This window comes from Pelobates fuscus, chromosome 1 (assembly GCF_036172605.1).
Source record: "Pelobates fuscus isolate aPelFus1 chromosome 1, aPelFus1.pri, whole genome shotgun sequence".
Classification (NCBI taxonomy): domain Eukaryota; kingdom Metazoa; phylum Chordata; class Amphibia; order Anura; family Pelobatidae; genus Pelobates; species Pelobates fuscus.
In genome coordinates this window covers 209,658,316-209,675,900 of record NC_086317.1, presented here as the reverse complement: position 1 = coordinate 209,675,900, position 17,585 = coordinate 209,658,316, and the positions used below count along the sequence as shown (strand labels likewise).

At 46.8% G+C, this 17,585-nt stretch overlaps 1 protein-coding gene across 1 annotated transcript; it reads right to left on the bottom strand.

The window, feature by feature from the left end:
- Positions 1 to 469: 469 nt before the first annotated feature.
- Positions 470 to 17,236, bottom strand: UBE2T (ubiquitin conjugating enzyme E2 T). Its single transcript, XM_063444463.1, has 7 exons — positions 17,076 to 17,236; positions 6,816 to 6,928; positions 5,381 to 5,450; positions 2,914 to 3,019; positions 2,711 to 2,809; positions 895 to 978; positions 470 to 766 (listed from the first exon to the last, which is right to left on the bottom strand). Exons 2-7 carry the CDS (start codon positions 6,922 to 6,924, stop codon positions 656 to 658), a joined length of 579 nt encoding a protein of 192 aa, XP_063300533.1. The 5' UTR covers positions 6,925 to 6,928; positions 17,076 to 17,236; the 3' UTR covers positions 470 to 655.
- Between the last annotated feature and the right edge of the window lie 349 nt (positions 17,237 to 17,585).

The following is a 17,585-nucleotide window of genomic DNA, read 5'->3' as shown; positions in this document are numbered from 1 at the left end:
TAACAGGTAAATCTTTCACGACTACCTCTTCCAATGTGCCATGGTATGCGTTGGAGGCTTGTTGCTGTTGAAGGGGTGTATATAGGTTGGAAGAAACATGAGACAAAGGTCTGGGTCAATGCATGAGTTTAAATAATGTGAGGACCCCATATATGTTAGGTTGTTGAGGTATATGTGTGGTGTAACAGTGCAGTGGTTGTAGCTTTCCTTTCAGTCCAGCCGGAAACCGGAACCTGAAATTGAAGTTCCAGTACCGCGGTGCGCGCTGTGAAGCCGGCCCACGCTTCAAGACAGGCAAGTAATTATGGGACAAAGGGAGGGAAAGTGCACTAAGGGACACTATATGGGGGGGGGGACACACACACTATGGGAGGGGGTGGAGAATACTATGGAAAGGGGGGGGAACACTATGGGATGAGGGGGGGAAATTTCCTTCTTAAAATGAGGTGCGTGTTATACGCCGATAAATACGGTACATAACATTAACAAAATCCCTGAATATTATTACAGGTAAAATTGTGTGGCCTACTTCTGCAATCTAAACTATGAAGTGGCTAAACAAATATGTGAAAATTACACTTTTTTAATGATGCAGAAAATACAAAAATATATACACAATATAACTACACACATACACAAATGAAGAAAAAAATGTTCATGGTCCTTTGAAAGATTTTGTGGGTTCCCTTGGGAGTTCCTCACTCTTTCTTTTCTGTGAAGTGCTTTCAGTTGGTATAACATTTTCTTTTAAATCAGCTTTAGTGCCCTGTAAAGAAATATAAAATGCACTGAAAACCAAAAGATGACAATTGTACATAACTAAAAATGAAATGAAACCTGACCACTAATCTCTAGATTAGAGTCATCGGTATGAAGTGTGGAAACCATTCTCACCTGTGTCCTGGGCATAGCATGCTGCTCTGTCCATTTACGTGCATTGGATGTAAACATGGCTCTGTTGTACTTAAACTCTGATGACTGACGGGAAGAAAAAAAAAAAAAAATATTGGAAAGCAATGTTTGTATGTGTTTTATGATAAATGTAAAGCTGAAGGTAGTAAGCTTACAAAATTTTCAAATACATTATGATGAACATGTTATTTGTTATGCATCCCATGTTACTAATGCCTTGTAAAACATGTATTCCACTACCTCAAAGATGTAAATGGAAGCAGAAACTCTTCAGCCAACATAAATCAAGTCACCCTTAGACAAGACTGCTGGGAATTGATGCTTCACTAGGGATGCACCGAAATCTCCGGCCGGAAATGGGCCTATCCCATTTCAGCTGGAAAAAAGGGGCAAATCTACCAAAAATAGACAGCAGAGGATTCACCGCTTCCCCCGGCCGTGCCCCGCTCCAACATCCCTCCATGCTGACCGTGAATAAGGTAGAGAGCGGTGGTAGCAGTCGGGAGCCCCTCCCCTCCTCATCATGGCCTCGCCGGACACTGGGCTGCTCTGGGGAGGACCCCATGGAAGAAAGAGGGCTTCCCCGGGCACTGACCATCCTCAGGGTCAAACATTATGGCCGGACATCATGGTGGGGCCGCATGGGGGGCAGCCGGAGACCCACGACGGCCAGAGAACCAGCAGGAGACATAGAGCCAAGGTAACTAGCAAGGGCATCCTGGGGGGGAGTGTATACCCAGTGCTGTGTACTAAAGGTTATTATGGTATTGCTGTATACTCTGTCCTGTGCCCATGATAATCCAGTACAAAGATGCTGTATATACACAGTGCTGTGTCCATGATCATCTACAAAGAGTCCTGTGCTGTGTACAGTGAGTATTACATACCTGCTGATTCCCAATTCACAACATGTAAGCCTCCAAAAAAAAAAAGGCTTTTTAATGCTTGTGATATAACCAGTGCTGTGCCAACATGGGGATTACCAAATATGAAATACAGTATTCCCAATGCATTTTGTGTTGGCTACTATACATATGATTACGTTAGTGTTAATGTTGTTTTGCCTGTAGTATATCCAGCGCTGTGTAGATCAGACAAGTACATGTAAAGGTTTGTGTGCTTACAGCAGTGCTTCCTGTATATCCAGCATAGTCCATCCCAATCTGTATACAGTACTGTTCATTTAGAGTTCTATTTAGAGTAAACATTATGTTTTGTGTTCCCATGCAATCCTAACTGCAAAAAACTGATCAGTGTACCTGGAGTGTACTGTGATCAAAAATATTTTGTTTACTTGTGTGTATGTAATATACACATTTGTTTCCCTTTTTATTCTTTATATGGCTATGTACAGCAATGAACATATTGGTGGTTATTCATTAATGTGCAGAATATAATTTTTTTTATTTTTCTTTACCTTGTGGACAGTGCACTGCTTGCATGTGTGCAGAGCCACCCTTTTTGTTTAGGGATACATTCAGTAACACGCTCAGTACTTGGTATTCTGACTGCATACCAACCTATGTGAGCTTAATGGTTTTCATTTATTTTCTTCTAAAGCTCTGCTTTTATATTCAGAGTTTATATTGCTTATTTAATTCATTAAAAAGTCTAATATTATTAATAAAATTATAGAAAAAAACTTTTAAAATCATTTGGAGAAGAGAGTCATTTTCGGTTTTCGGCCAAAGGCATCCTGAATTTTCGGCCCAAAATTTTCATTTTGGTGCATCCCTATGTTTCACCAACAGCTGGAAAGTCACAGATCTCCAAAAACTAGCCATAATGTGACACTCACAATGTCAGCCATGAGAGGATCATCTGGATTTGGCTCATTCATCAACAGCTGGATAGAAGTAAGAACAGTGGATATGTTGAGGGCCGGTCTCCAAGCACCCTGTGTGATACAGACTGGTCATTTTCCATCAAGGACAAATGTGACATTCCAGACACTGACAAAAAACACAACACCATACTTAAGGTAAGCTAGGGCTATCTTACTTTGGGGGGTAGTTTGAGAATATCCAGGCATATTCTCCCTGCTGTGTCAATGTTGGGATGGTAGATTGGGGTCAAGAATCGAATCTTGGGGGGCTCAAAAGGATATCTGCAAGACAAAAAAAAAAAAAAAAACTACAAACCAAAGCTGACCATATTCTTTCAGATTGAGAACTTTTTAGTTCACTTACTACAAAGAAATAAACTGTATTCTGAATTGGTCCCGGAACCTAAGTGGCATTTCAAATAAAGCAGAATGCTCTGGTATTTGCAGTCATGCAGTGTTGCAATGAAGGTAGTTTTTGGAAAAGTATTAACTATCCAACGAAATCATCACGGGTGTGGAATTTTTAAATAAATCAGCGTGTCCAATGGACTAAAGTGGTAGCCCAATTACTTGTCCGCCAGTATATTATACTTGTCCTGACACAAAATAATATCAAAGATTGGATGCCCTTGTCTTGAGTCATGGACATTGACAGGGCTATTTGCTAAAAACTCATTTTAACAAATTAAATCTGAATGGAAAAATGGAGGCAAAGATAGCTGATCTGGAACTATTCTCTAACTTTGCTATGGTCAGGACGTGGGTATTTTTGCTTTACTTTTGGATTTCTTAGAAACTGCAATGATTTAAATGGCAGGACTAAGTGGGACTGGGACACTGCACCCAGACCACTTCAATGAGCTGAGGTGGTCTGGGTGCCTATAGTGTACCTTTAAATCTTATTTTTGGCTGTCAGAAATCTAAGCTCCCTTGATCTGCGTCACTTGTCTTCCTTAGTTTCTCAATTCCCTCCTGACTCTTCCAAGCTATCTCATACAATTGTGTCCTGCCTACCACTCTAAACGTGGTTGCATTAATTGAAGCTCTGTGACAACCATGCATATAATCCTGGCCCATCAAGCTCACTCGTAATCTACAGAAATGTTTCGTACTGCAGAACATTGTTGGAGAAAGTCTTGCATCATACCAAAACTGCCTACAATAAATTCAAGGTATGTCCCTATACTTCTGCCCTCTCCCTTGCCAAATTAGAGCATTTAACTTCCCTCATCTTCACCAACTCTTACGGTCCCTAACACCTTTAACTCCCTTCTCCACCGCACTGCAGCTCTGCCAATAAGCATCAAAACAGCTTTAGCGTAAATACCAATATTACCGATAATACAGACCAGGGCCGCCATCAGGGTCCTGGGGGGGCTCAGCAAGCTCGCTCTTACCCTCCCAGCAGCTCCCCTGCCTAACTCTCGCGAGTCCCGCGGCCGTCAGAGCGTTGCCACGGATTACCATGGCAACGCTCCGTGCGGCACACAGGCTGCGAGAGTTAGACAGGGGAGCTGAAGGGAAGGTAAGTAAGAGTGTGCTGGGCCCCCTCTGCACAGTCAATGCCACAGGACCACCAGGGAATGGCATATCCCCCCTCCCTGGCCAGTAAGAAGCAGGGAGGGGGGATTAAAACATTTAACAAAATTAAATATTAAATCTAAAAAAAATTTAAAAAAGTAAAAAAAACAAAAAACCTCCCCCCACAATTTTACACACTTAACATACCTACTCAAACACACACTCTGCGTTCATTATATACACACACACTACACAAACACACACTCTGCATCTACTACACACACATATATTCTTGAAAACATAAAAAATCCTGACTGACATGTATATTTTGTGCATTTACCTTAATAAAAAATAAAAAAAAGGGGGGGGGCGGGGCCTTACCGCCATGCTGGCCGGTCGCATGGCATACCAGCTCCAGCAACTTTCAATGCATTAACCTACAACAAGGAACCTTTTGCCCTACCCGACGACCTGTTGAGGTGGGCCAGCACATGGGGAGACCCTGGACCCAGGGAGAGGCTTGCGACTACCGTTTTAGTCCCTCGGAGAGACACGCACCGCTCCTTATGGATGAGGCCTACTCAGGCGCTGAGCGAGGCGGACGGCCACCGCCCGCTATCCTGCCCGATGCTGTCATGCCGGGCCCCCTTACTTGAGCGGACCGGGCCCTGTTCCCCCCCACCCCCCTCTGGGCCGGTGGGGGTGATCCCGGCCCCCACCCTATACGCGCTGCAGCCTCCACATTTGCACATGTAAATCCTGGACGATGGATTACTCCCAACGTGGATTAAAAGGAATTTGATTCAGAGAAACCTTTCAAAACAAGCTGTTTAGGTCTTTTAACTAGAACCTAGGGTGTTGTAGGTGGTATTTGGAAGTTAATGTAACCCCTTAAGGACCAAACTTCTGGAATAAAAGGGAATCATGACATGTCACACGTCATGTGTACTTAAGGGGTTAATCTAATTTTGTGCTCTGGCAAAGGGTAGAGTTAATAAATCCAGAAGCCAAATTCTATTAACCTATTACATACCCACCCTCTCCCCACTGTTGGAGCTTGCAGGTAAACCTGGTCATGACACTCACCACATACAAGAATAGATATGAAATTTCTTTCCATACCTTTCTGGAATTACAATCTCCAAGTTGAAGATACCACCCTCATATGGAGAACCAGAGCCACCAACAACCTCTGATGAGAAACAGGAACTATTTAGAACACCATCCATTATGAAGGGAAAGACAAAATGTATAATCTTTCTCTAGGCAGAAAACAATCACAACAAAAAATCAATGAGAACCATTCACTACAGTGAATTAGCAGCAAGTGATTGTTCTACTTATTGCCCTTAGACTATGACTGTAGGATCATGTGTGACTTCCATGAGGCAGTAGCGAGAGCATCTATTACTGACTTCATCCATATGTGCTCTTCATTTCTGCTTTTGTTTAGAAAGTAAGAATATGGACTAACCAAGATATTTTTAGGCAGTGCAATTTAGAGAAAGTATACAAAATCTCTGGAACACGTGCAGTATCTAATGGAGTTAAAAAGGCATATGCTCATTTGAGATGGTAGATATGTATATGTTACAGTTCAAGTGAGAAATCAGTTAATGTGCACATTACCTAGTTAATCTGCAGATTAACTGGATTTGCTCCGTTAAAGTGCGGAATCAAGAGTTTTCCGCACTTTACCTAGGTAATGTGCACGTTAACTGCTTCCGTAGAGTTAAAGTGCAAAATGTTTGTTTCTTTCCCTCGGTATAAGAGGAAATTATTTATTACAAAAACGTCCTCGCAGAACCCGTTTCACCCTTTCAGTGCAGTCTCTGCAGAGTCGTTCACTGCTCGTCTGAAGGCAGAAAGATTCCGTGTGAACCTGTCTCGATTCTTTTGTGAGCAAGTTCCTTTCAATGCCCTCCACCAAATTCTCAAAGCATAGACGCATGGCTTGTTGCTTCTCAGAGGGGGCTAGCTGCTAATAATGCTGCTCCGTAAGTCTGAGAAATACTTCTCTCATTGAGAAGAATGAGACCAAGGAGAGGTCTGCTCATGGACCACTGATTCAGACAGTCTTCAAATATATGATGATATTGAGAACAGTGGAGAGCATCTGCTGGGATCAATTCAGGGTGTTGCTGCATAATGTGCAGGAAGCACTCGCTCTCTTGTGGTGTGAAGGCTCCTCGTTTCTTCCAGTTCGGGATAACTGTTTGAAGAGGTATGTGACTATGTGATCCAGACAAGAACAGAACAGCAGCCTGTGCACACCATGGTGTCCACCAGAGCTGTGAGACCATCAGAGAGATTGAGGACAGAATGATTTTTTTGCACTTTAACGAGTGCCTAGTAGGTAATGTGCAGATTACCTAGGTAATGTGAGAAACAAAATCATGTTCTGCACTTTAACAGATCGCCCTAGTTAATCTGCAGATTAACCAGGTAATGTGCACATTAACTGATTTCTGCACTTTAACTGGAACATATATATGACCGAGCTTCAGTTTTAGCAAAATTTATAGTAATATTTAAAAACAAGATGGATCATACTCACGGGCTCGTAGATCATCCATCTTGTTTTCATGCTGCCAGCAGGTGACCCCAGGAGGAGGCTCAGTGTTAAGAAGCTGCATCTCCCTGTTTAAACGTGAAGTGCGTTGCATTTTCCTAGAAACAAAACCACACACAAAATGAAAAAAACCTCAGATGATAAGATATTTATAATGCCCTAGAGCAGTGGTTGTTGACCTTTTGTTAGAGAGAGGCACGTTATGTGCATGGTGTTAGATATAAGACACATTCTTCAATTGTAAAATTAGCTTGATAAAACAGTTTTAGATTTTAATATAATAAACCCTAAAACAAATATATAAAGCACTTTTCTTAAACTCTGTGGTCTAAAGGATTATATGACTGCACACACGAAAAGTAAAAGGAATCAGTGCCCAATAGAACACTAATGTGCATAATTAATTTTCGCATAACATCAACCAAAGCATTTTGGTATGCCTAGATACCAGTGATAGGGTACCATGGCACCCATGATGGTTTTAAACTAAATTTCCCTGAGTGAGCATCACAAGACATGTAGTTGAAAAACACCTGTGCTGCCAAAGTTAGCCATTACCAACATACATTTGTATGCTCTTATTTTTATGTGGGGCTCTTTGTGACACTGGCATCTATCATCATTCACACCTTCAGGAGAAGGGATTTATGAAATTAAATTCAGTTTTGACATTTTTACAATGATACAGATCAATCAAAATTTCCCTCTTCTTAAAATTCTCCCACGCAAATGATTCAGTTTTTTCATACACAGAGTGACATTTCCTGTAATCATACTGATGCATACAAATGAATGGGTGCAAATAAATAAAAATAGAAAGCCCTGCTTAAGACTTGGTGTTCCGGGGCGGAGCCTGACTGCCGATGAAGATGGCCGCGGTCTGAGAGAGCTCCGTGGCGGCAAACGCAACTTAAGCACATAAAACGGGCATTAACACCGGCAATCCACCCGTGAACCGAGCACTGCATACCCGACCCACACCAGAGCAAGCTGAAATGGGAGGCGGACGAAAATCCAAGTCCGGAACGGCCGTGGCACCAATCTTCAGAACCAGGTCAGACAGAGAGGCGCCATGCGCACACAGCATGCAGGCCTCGGACTCAGACTCTGACACCAGCATTACTAGCCACAGGAAAGAGACATCACCCCTTACCAGGCAAGACCTCAAGGAACTACTCACAGACATGAAATCCCTCGTGGCAGATGAACTTACTAAGCATCTGGCCCCAATCAATGAAGGCCTGACCGCCCTAACTAAGCGCACACACACGCTAGAATCCAAAATGGCTGACGTTACCGCCATGACCTCCAACCATGAGGACAAATTTAAAGACATGCAAGAGCAAATAGCCTACCTGGAAGACTTACAAGAAGACCTTAATAACCGGTCCAGGCGAAACAACATTTGCATAAGGGGTCTGCCTGAATCCGCTGCACCAGAAACCCTTAACGCCATGCTCCTTGAGGCCTTCAGCAGCCTGCTGCCAGACGCCTCGCCATCCGACCTCCTCCTAGACAGGGCACACAGAGCCCTTCGCCCACCCACAGCAGGCTCATCGCAACCCCGAGATATTATAGTTCGCTGCCACTACTTCCACATTAAGGAGGCGATCATGCGGGCCACCAGAGAGACCCCACTGCAGATTGAAGGCCACACGGTGCAATTGTACCAAGACCTAGCACCCACGACCCTTCGCAAACGCAGAGAACTAAAACCACTGACCCAAGCCCTCCAGGCACGGAGAATTCGCTACTCATGGGGCCATCCCTTCAAACTTATGGTACGACGAGACAACCACACATACACGCTATACAGACCATCAGAAGCCCAAGAATTCGCTACACAACTGGGCCTCCAAGACCTAATCCTGGATTCGAACGCTGCCCCACAACGACAACCAGCGGCCCAACACGGACCATGGGACCAACAGCCACAAAGGGAACGCGACAGAAGACAGCGCCCTAGACAGCCTCCAGCCTAAACCGAAGCCCACTGTCACAGCCGCGTCTTGGCTTCCCTCACGGCACCTTCACTTCAAGCCCACCCTACTAACTGACCCCGGACACACAGAACTCATACCACCAGCGCTGCCAAGCCGAAACTAACGACCTAACCGCCAACCCCAGAACCTGCCAAAATGCACTCAGCACCTATACCTACCCTCTGGCCCCCCAGGACTCACTCAACATCACCAGGGCCTTATCCCGGCAGGTGCGACCACCCACCACGGCTACCCACGCCGCCGGCCTTAAGACATACCGGCCTGCCGACCTCAACCTGGGGCCACAACAGACTCCAGCGACCCACTCCAAGATCCACAGGACGCTGTTCATCATCCACAACCGCAGACGAAGAAGACCTCACCCAGCGATGAAGCACTCCAACTCACACCCCAAGATCCGGCTGATAGAGATCGAACTGTGAAAGCTCTAAGCACTATGGGACTACAGTAAGATTACTGTGGGGACAACTTTTTTGCCTTCTTCCTACTGTTTGGGGTGGGGGGGAATGGACAGGGTGGAGGGACCCGGGGCCCTGGTGGTCCCCCCTCCCCCCCCCTCTTCCGAGGTGGGGGGACGGCGGGCCGCGACAGCCTCGGACAGGGATGACATGATATGATATGTACACCACATGGCTTACACACAACTTCTCTTGAGGCACTGGGGGGGCGGGCTTGACGGAACACAGTGGGGCTCTGGCGGCCTTCCCCCCCCCTCCTCCCAACGGGGGTGGGGGGCGGTGGGCTGCGGAGACCCAGTAACAGACAAGGTAACGGCTCCCCTGAGTCACAGAGCACACGACCTAGCCGGAGAGCGGGAGTGTACAGGCAGTAAATTACAGATGGTCTGGGCCCTGGCGGCCGTTCCCCCCCCCCCCCCTCCCACGGGACGGGGGGGCGGCGGGCCGCGACGGCCTAGAGCCACTCAGAAAAGGCATTCCCCGACAATTACAGAGACCCCAGACACTCTCGGGAGGCACAATAGCCCCTCACGTCCCCAGAGAGACTGGGACCGGGGCAACACGACCCTTCAGCCTGACCGGACCACCCACACCTAAAGAATGATTAGCCAGATCAGTGCCTCCATGCCCTAGACAATCTCAGACAAAAAATACTGACTACTAATTGCTTAGTAGCTTAAAACAGGATAAAAGAGCCTGACAAACCATTGAGAGGTCAATGACAGGGATCCCTGCAGGGAGATATTTCCCAGCCACTTACAACTACGGTGGTTTGATACTCTAACATCCCACCCACTTAAGGTATGAAAGCAGTCTCAACCTCGGCTGATCAAGCGTAGATACATGATGACAACCCAAACTATTCTTATCTTACACGCATGCCATACAGCTCCTTGTGATATATGTAACAACTTATGATAACTGTTAAATATGCTTATTTTGAAAGACACCTATTGTATCCCACAATTTGTTCCAACAACTTGTTTCTGTGTGTCCCCCCCCCCCCCCCCCCCCGGACGAAACAGAAATGTAGTAGAAAAGAAAAGCCAAAAACAATAGACGCGACAACCTCTAAACTCCATTGTACATAGTTATGACGCCTACCTCCCAGGTTTCATTCTCCCCGGTTCCTTACTAAGACAAGACTGCCCATACGAACCTATTTACCGTTTGCCGCCCACTCTCAGACAAACGACCATTACTCCCCCCACATAACCTGTTCCGTACCGCTGGTCTCCGATCACACTGACCAGTGAGACCCCCGGTACCACAGTTCACCTTTGCTGGCAATTGACGTAAGACCAGCACGTTTACCCCCCTCCCCATACACCTTACCCGTCCTCTGCATCCTTCTGCTGCCCTCCTGGGACCACCCGGGCCCAGACTTCCTCCCTTCCTCCCCACTGACCAGCCCTACACCCCCCTCCTACACTACGACACCTGACCAGGCCATTCCTGACCATGCCACTCAACTTACATTGTATCTCCATTAACGCTAAGGGCCTTAACAATCCCAAAAAACGCCATGCCTTATTACGATGGGCACACAACCAAAAAGCAGACATTCTCCTACTCCAAGAGACTCACTTCACCCCCCACAAACACTTCCCACTCAGGAACAAACACTACAACCGCAGCTTTCTCGCCAACTCCCCAGAAGCTAAAACCAAAGGGGTGGCTATCATACTCAAAGCATCCTGCCCCCTGAACGACATCCAAGCCTTCCCAGATAAACAAGGTAGATACCTTACGCTCACAGGCAAAATAGGCTCCTCAACCTACTCCATCACCTCCCTATACGCCCCTACAACCCCAGACGCAACCTTCTGGCAAACATTCTCAGCACATCTCACTACGATCAAAGCCACATTCACCATTGTAGGAGGCGACTGCAACGCCACACACCACCCGTCCATCGACCGCACCACCAGAACTCAGAACGACCCAAGACCGTCACACAACGACGCTCCCTTCTCCCACTTCCTACATACACATAACCTCCTGGACATCTGGAGAGCCCAACACCCCTCAACTTTGGACTATACATTCTACTCCCACCCTCACAACACTTACTCCCGCATCGATTACTTCCTCATCTCCCCAAACATAACATCGAGAATCACGCACACCTCCATTGGTCACATAACCTGGTCGGACCATGCCGACATCTCCCTTACCCTCTCAATCCCCAACATGACACGCCCCTGGACTTGGAAACTTAACTCACAACTCCTACAAGACAAGCTCATAACCTCGTCCCTAACAGAAGACATTAAGGAATATTTCACCCTGAATGACCCCTCCGTGTCCTCCCCAATCACCCTATGGGCAGCCCACAAGCCAGTAATCAGAGGCAAACTCATAGCAATAGCCACAGCACGTAAAAAGCAGCACAACAGACAACTAATGGATGCCATCTCAGAAATAGGCCGCCTAGAAACCCTCCACAAACGCCACCCGACCCCCTCTCACCTTGACCAACTCACGACAGCGAGAGCCATACTTAAACGCCTCTCCCTCTCAACCACGGCCAAAGCACTCACATGGACCAAACAAAAGTATTATGAAAAGGGCAACAAGGCAGACTCGATGTTAGCTAAACGCCTCAAAAACCTAACAGACACAAAGCGAATCTCTAAGATCCGCACATCAGAAGGTACAATGAGCACCGACCCACACACAATCTGGAAAACCTTCCAGCAATACTTCACGTCCCTCTACAACCACACCCCGGACCCCCAAACTGACCTCACTCAATCCTTAACGGACGACTTCCTTAAGAAACTCTCCCTCCCCTCCCTCACTGACACAGCCAGAACACTTATCTCAGCAGACATATCCCCAGAAGAACTACAAGCAGCAATAAAATCCCTGAAACCCAATAAAAGCCCCGGACCTGACGGCTTCACAGCTATCTATTATAAAACTTTCGGAGACATACTCACCCCACGACTATGCAAAGTCTTCAATGCAATGCTCAAAGGCAACCCTCTAACCCCCGACATGACACAAGCCAACATTACCCTCCTACCCAAACCCGGGAAATCCCATGAAGATCCAGGTCACTTCCGCCCCATTTCACTCTTAAACATAGACCTGAAACTCCTGACCAAAGTCATGACAACGAGAATTAATCCCCTCCTGCCGAAACTCATCAACCCAGACCAAGTAGGCTTCATCCCCCACAGACAGGCACAAGACAACACCAGACGGGTCATAGACCTAATCTGGTACGCCAACCATAAACGCCTCCCGACCGCCATACTCTCCCTAGATGCCGAGAAGGCCTTTGACCGCCTTCTATGGCCCTACCTATTCGAAGTCCTTCGCAAATTCAAATTCCCACAAGAACTCACCCACTTTCTCCAAGCCATGTACCACACTCCGACCGCGCAGCTGCTAATCCCCAATATTACCCCCCCCTCCTTCCCTATACTGAACGGAACCCGACAAGGCTGCCCCCTGTCCCCTCTACTATTCGCTATATCCCTCGAACCACTGCTGGAGACCATACGTAACAACACACACATCAAAGGACTCAAAATTAGGGACGACACATTCACCATAGCAGCATACGCAGACGACATCCTCCTCACCCTGACTGACCCCATCCCAACCCTGACCACCCTCATCACAACCCTACAAGACTACTCCAAGATATCAGGATACCAACTCAATGCCACTAAATCAGACCTCATGCCGCTCAACCTTACAGAACCCACTATCCACTCCCTAAAACAAGACCTCCCCTTTCGGATCTGCCCGACGGCAATCACTTACCTGGGAGTCCAAATCACTAGTGACACCACCGCCTTATACAAAACCAACTATCCCCCACTCTTCCAGAAAGCAACCCAAAACCTAGAACGCTGGAAACAGATGAACATATCTTGGCTAGGAAGGATAGCTTCCGTTAAAATGAACCTCCTACCCAAATTCCTCTACGCCTTCCAAGCACTACCCATCCCCTGCAATAAAACTGACCTCAAAAGACTACAAACTGCCATAGATCGATTCGTTTGGAACGGGAAAAAACCCCGCATCCGCAGAGCCACATTATATGTACCCAAACTCTCCGGAGGTCTAGGCCTCCCCAACCTTACACACTACCTACATGCAGCCCACCTAACACAAATCCAACATTGGCACCTCCCCCCCCGCACACAAACGATGGGTAGACCTGGAACACCTCATCTTTGGCCGAGACCACCCCTCCCAATACATGTGGCTCCAAAGGCAATACAGGCCACTGCCACCCCCCACTTCCCCAGCAATCACCCACTCCCTAGACCTCTGGGACCGACTCAGCGACAAATTTGACCTGTCCACAGGCCTCTCACCCCTCACCCCAATCCTCCGCAACAAAATGTTCCAACCTGGCCTCACACCTCAGCACTACGCCCATTTTGAAGACCGCGACATAGTTAGGTTGGGACACCTCTATCCTAACGGCAAGCTCCTGCAATACACAGAACTCCCCAACCCCGAAACCTTAACCACATTTGATTACTTCCGCTACCTCCAACTCCGAAGCTTCGCAGCGACCGACACGGTTCGCATAGCAGCCACCTCGTCCCTGACCAGGTTTGAAAGAGACACCCTTCAGTCACCATCCAGGAAGAGCCAAATATCATCTATCTACATAAATCTAACCACACACCACACTCAGATAGCCCTCCCATATATCACGGCGTGGGAAAAAGATCTCGGACCCCCCGTGGACTCCACGGACTGGGCTGACATCTGGGCATCCATTAAATCCATCTCAATCTGCGTCACCCATCAAGAACAGGCATACAAAATGCTCTTCAGATGGTACCTCACCCCCTGCCGCCTGAAGGCCATGAAACAAAGCCCCACCAACCTCTGCTGGAAAATGTGCGGAGAAACAGGCACATTCCTCCACTGCTGGTGGACATGCCCTAAACTTACACCCCTATGGAAAACTATGACGACCCTCCTATCCGGACTACTCAACAAACCAATACCCCTTGACCCGTGGGCCCTTTTGCTCTCTAAACCCCTGGACAGCCTTACCCGTAGTGAAAATAAGCTCATAGCAAGAATAGCCCTAGCCACACGCCGAGCAATCGCCGAAAGCTGGTCCACAACACGTATACCCACTCACTCTCAAATACACACGAAAATTACAGACAGCATAGACATGGACAGACTAACAGCACAGATACATGACACCCCTAAATCATTCCACAAAGTCTGGGACCCGTGGCTCGACGGAAACAATGCCCTCCCATGGTGACATATCAGACCCGACGACCTACACCACCAACGCTAACCATGACAAGGGTGAGGCACACAGCTTCAACCCACCCCTAACCCAACCCCACCGCCCTGGGTCCGGAGGGAATACCCAGAAGGGCAGCAGCACTCCACTCTACTCACCCCTCCACAGTCCCTCCTCCCTCCCCTTAATTACCCCCCTACCTAACACTACCCTCCCTGTAACACCCACCCTAACTTCCTGGCCCCACTAACACAACCACAATCTCTGACCGACTCGAAGGCCACACTCCCCCAGACAGTTATCCCCATCCCCCCAACAATGGGACGACCACCACTGAAAGCTTCTGGCTAATGGCCCTACGACCTCAACTATCTCTAATAACCGGAATATCCCGGAACAGGTACCTCGATGGACGCTTCATAACCAACCCTAGAACCCTGTAACTCCACCGGACCACAGATAACACGATCTGAACGGTCACACACCTAGCTTTCCTGACTCAAGGTCCTCCAAAGAAAAGGTTATGAGAGATACCAAACCACAATGCCAGTAACATGTTCTACTAAAATATTTTGTATCCTATTGTAACCCCCTAACTAACCAACCTCTTTTTTCTGTAAAAAACGTTCATTAACTTTTGTTCATGAAAACTGAAAAATGAAAAATAAAGAATCTTTAAAAAAAAAAAAGACTTGGTGTTCCGACTAACTTTTTAAAATGAAGAGTACAAAGAGAGGTTAGCTAGTGGGATTAAATGGCAATGTTTATGAGCCCAGGAGGTAAATAGGGAATAGACAGACATATACATGTTACATTGCTTTAGTCTATGGAGTACCCTCTAAGCTCACAAACGTTGACCATAACAACTACAGTGCACTGTAGCAGTTATAATGCCAACAATTCCCCAGTAATGTCCCACCAGGTAAGAGTCACCCTCCTTCGTAAGCTTTAAAAAGTAGATATTTACTTACCACTTTTCTCCCTCACCAAACTGCTTTGCCATCCCACCTCCCTGGCGGAGATCATCAAGCCTATAACGACGGTCATGCAGATAGCTACTGGAGGCATTGTCCCTTATTGGAAAGCTTTGAATTTGTGGTGCCCCTATTTCCATTCCCTCCCCCCCTTGTGTCCTTCTCTACTGATTTATCTCCTGCCCTTTTGTTCTTTTCTCCATATTTAAAGGATCACTATAGTGTCAGGAAAACAAATCGGTTTTCCTGACACTATTGTGCCATAAGGGTGCCCCCACCCTCAGGGTCCCCCTCCCGTGGCGCTGAAGGGATTAAAACCCCTTAAGCAGCTTACCCCAATCCAGTGCCGGGCTCCCTCGGCACTGGGGACCTCTCCTCCCCCGCCGACGCAGCTCTGAGTGGAGCGGAATGCGCATGCGCGGAAAGTGCTGCGTGCGCATTCAAACTGTCTATAGGAAAACATTTCTTAATGCTTTCCTATGGACGTTCTGCAAACTGGATGCACCTCTAGCGGCTGTCAGGAAGACAGCCACTAGAGGTTGGATTAACCCTGCTATGTAAACATAGCACACATGTGAAGGGTTAAAACATGAAGGACCTGGCACCCAGACCACTTCATTGAGCTGAAGTGTTCTGGGTGACTATAGTGTCCCTTTAACACCACCCTTTCCCCACTCTCCTCTTATTCTCTTCCTCAACACTCTTGTCTCTCTCTCTCTCTCCATTTTTTTCCTCTCACCTTCTGTCACTCTGGTCTCCTTAATCATATATTTATTCACCACATACCTTTAGCATGGTCTAACGGTGCCCACCACAATCAGGATATGCCACCAGGAGCTGTGAGGAGGGGGCGGGAGTCAAATATAGACATGTCCCTGCTCATATCACAGCATCATCATAGAGTCCTGAGCATGCTTTCTGCAAGCACTCTCACGGCAATCAGCTGCCACACGCTATATAATTGAAACCATTGACTGTAGAACATGTCAGGATCTGTTAGACTACAGGTACCCACTTTAAGTAACCTGACGTGGGTAACATCAGGAGGAAAGCACTTGCACTAGTGCTCCCCTAAAAGGTCTACAACTGGACAGAATATAAACTACAGCAGGCTGTACGAGTTATGGTACCAAGACTGATTATTTAAAAAGGAAGCTAAACAATATATCCCATAAACTCTGGTTGAGCATTAGTTTGTGGGTCATGCGTAACCTCTCTTTAAAAATCTCAGCACCAAGAATAGGTAAAGAAATTGTTAGCCAATCTCTGCTATGGTGAAAGGAACTTGCTGATTTTTAAAAACTATTATTGTTTATGTTACATAAGACCTACATGTCCTGTTTTTTCAAGAAGCGATTATGCTTTGCAGCTCTATTCAAAAGAGGGCATATAGCCAGATGACAGCGGGCGAACAAGAGAGCCCCAATTAATATGGGACAAGACCTCAGGACACTGAACGTGGGCGCAGAAGATCAGAGATCACTGCATAGGCAGAAAACGGGCCTGAAGATTGTAAAAATGACAGATAAACGGCACTCCCAGCTTAAACAGATATTTACACGGACCTGCAATTGGAGCGCCTCTGTGCAGTGGGAGAAGCTCTCTGTATTGTGGGCTCCAGAGGCGGCTGTCACCACGCGATTAGAACTCGGAGAAAGCAGCCGGTGTTCTGTACGGGAACCCAGACTGGCTACAGTAACAAGCATTGAGCGGGCAGCAGCCTATTAGCCAATCAGGAGAATCTTTAGATCCCGCTCAGTTCAAAGGCCTACAGCAGGAGAGAAGGAAATCATCCTGATTGGTTAAGATTGTTTTTTTTTCTTGGCAGTTTTTAAGAAGCCAACTTCAGCATATCATCAGCTAAACACCATCCTGCTTATTTATCGGTCACCAAACACCTTGCAATATGGGATACACCATATATAGTGTGTCTTTTGTGTCCTGCACTAAACACTGTCATCTGGTCGTATGTTAGTATGCCATTGTATTATACCATTATCATTCACATGCAAGTACAATATAAAATCCAGGCAATGCAGCACATATCCTATTCAATCGGTTGAAACGTACACATG

Coding starts and splice junctions, on each gene's coding strand:
- UBE2T (XM_063444463.1), bottom strand. CDS start 6,924: ATGCAACGCACTTCACGTTTAAACAGGGAGATGCAGCTTCTTAACACT. Junction 2,810..2,913: donor TTCTCAAACTACCCCCCAAA/GTAAGATAGCCC, acceptor TGTATCACACAG/GGTGCTTGGAGACCGGCCCT. Junction 979..2,710: donor ATCCTCTCATGGCTGACATT/GTGAGTGTCACA, acceptor TCTTCCCGTCAG/TCATCAGAGTTTAAGTACAA.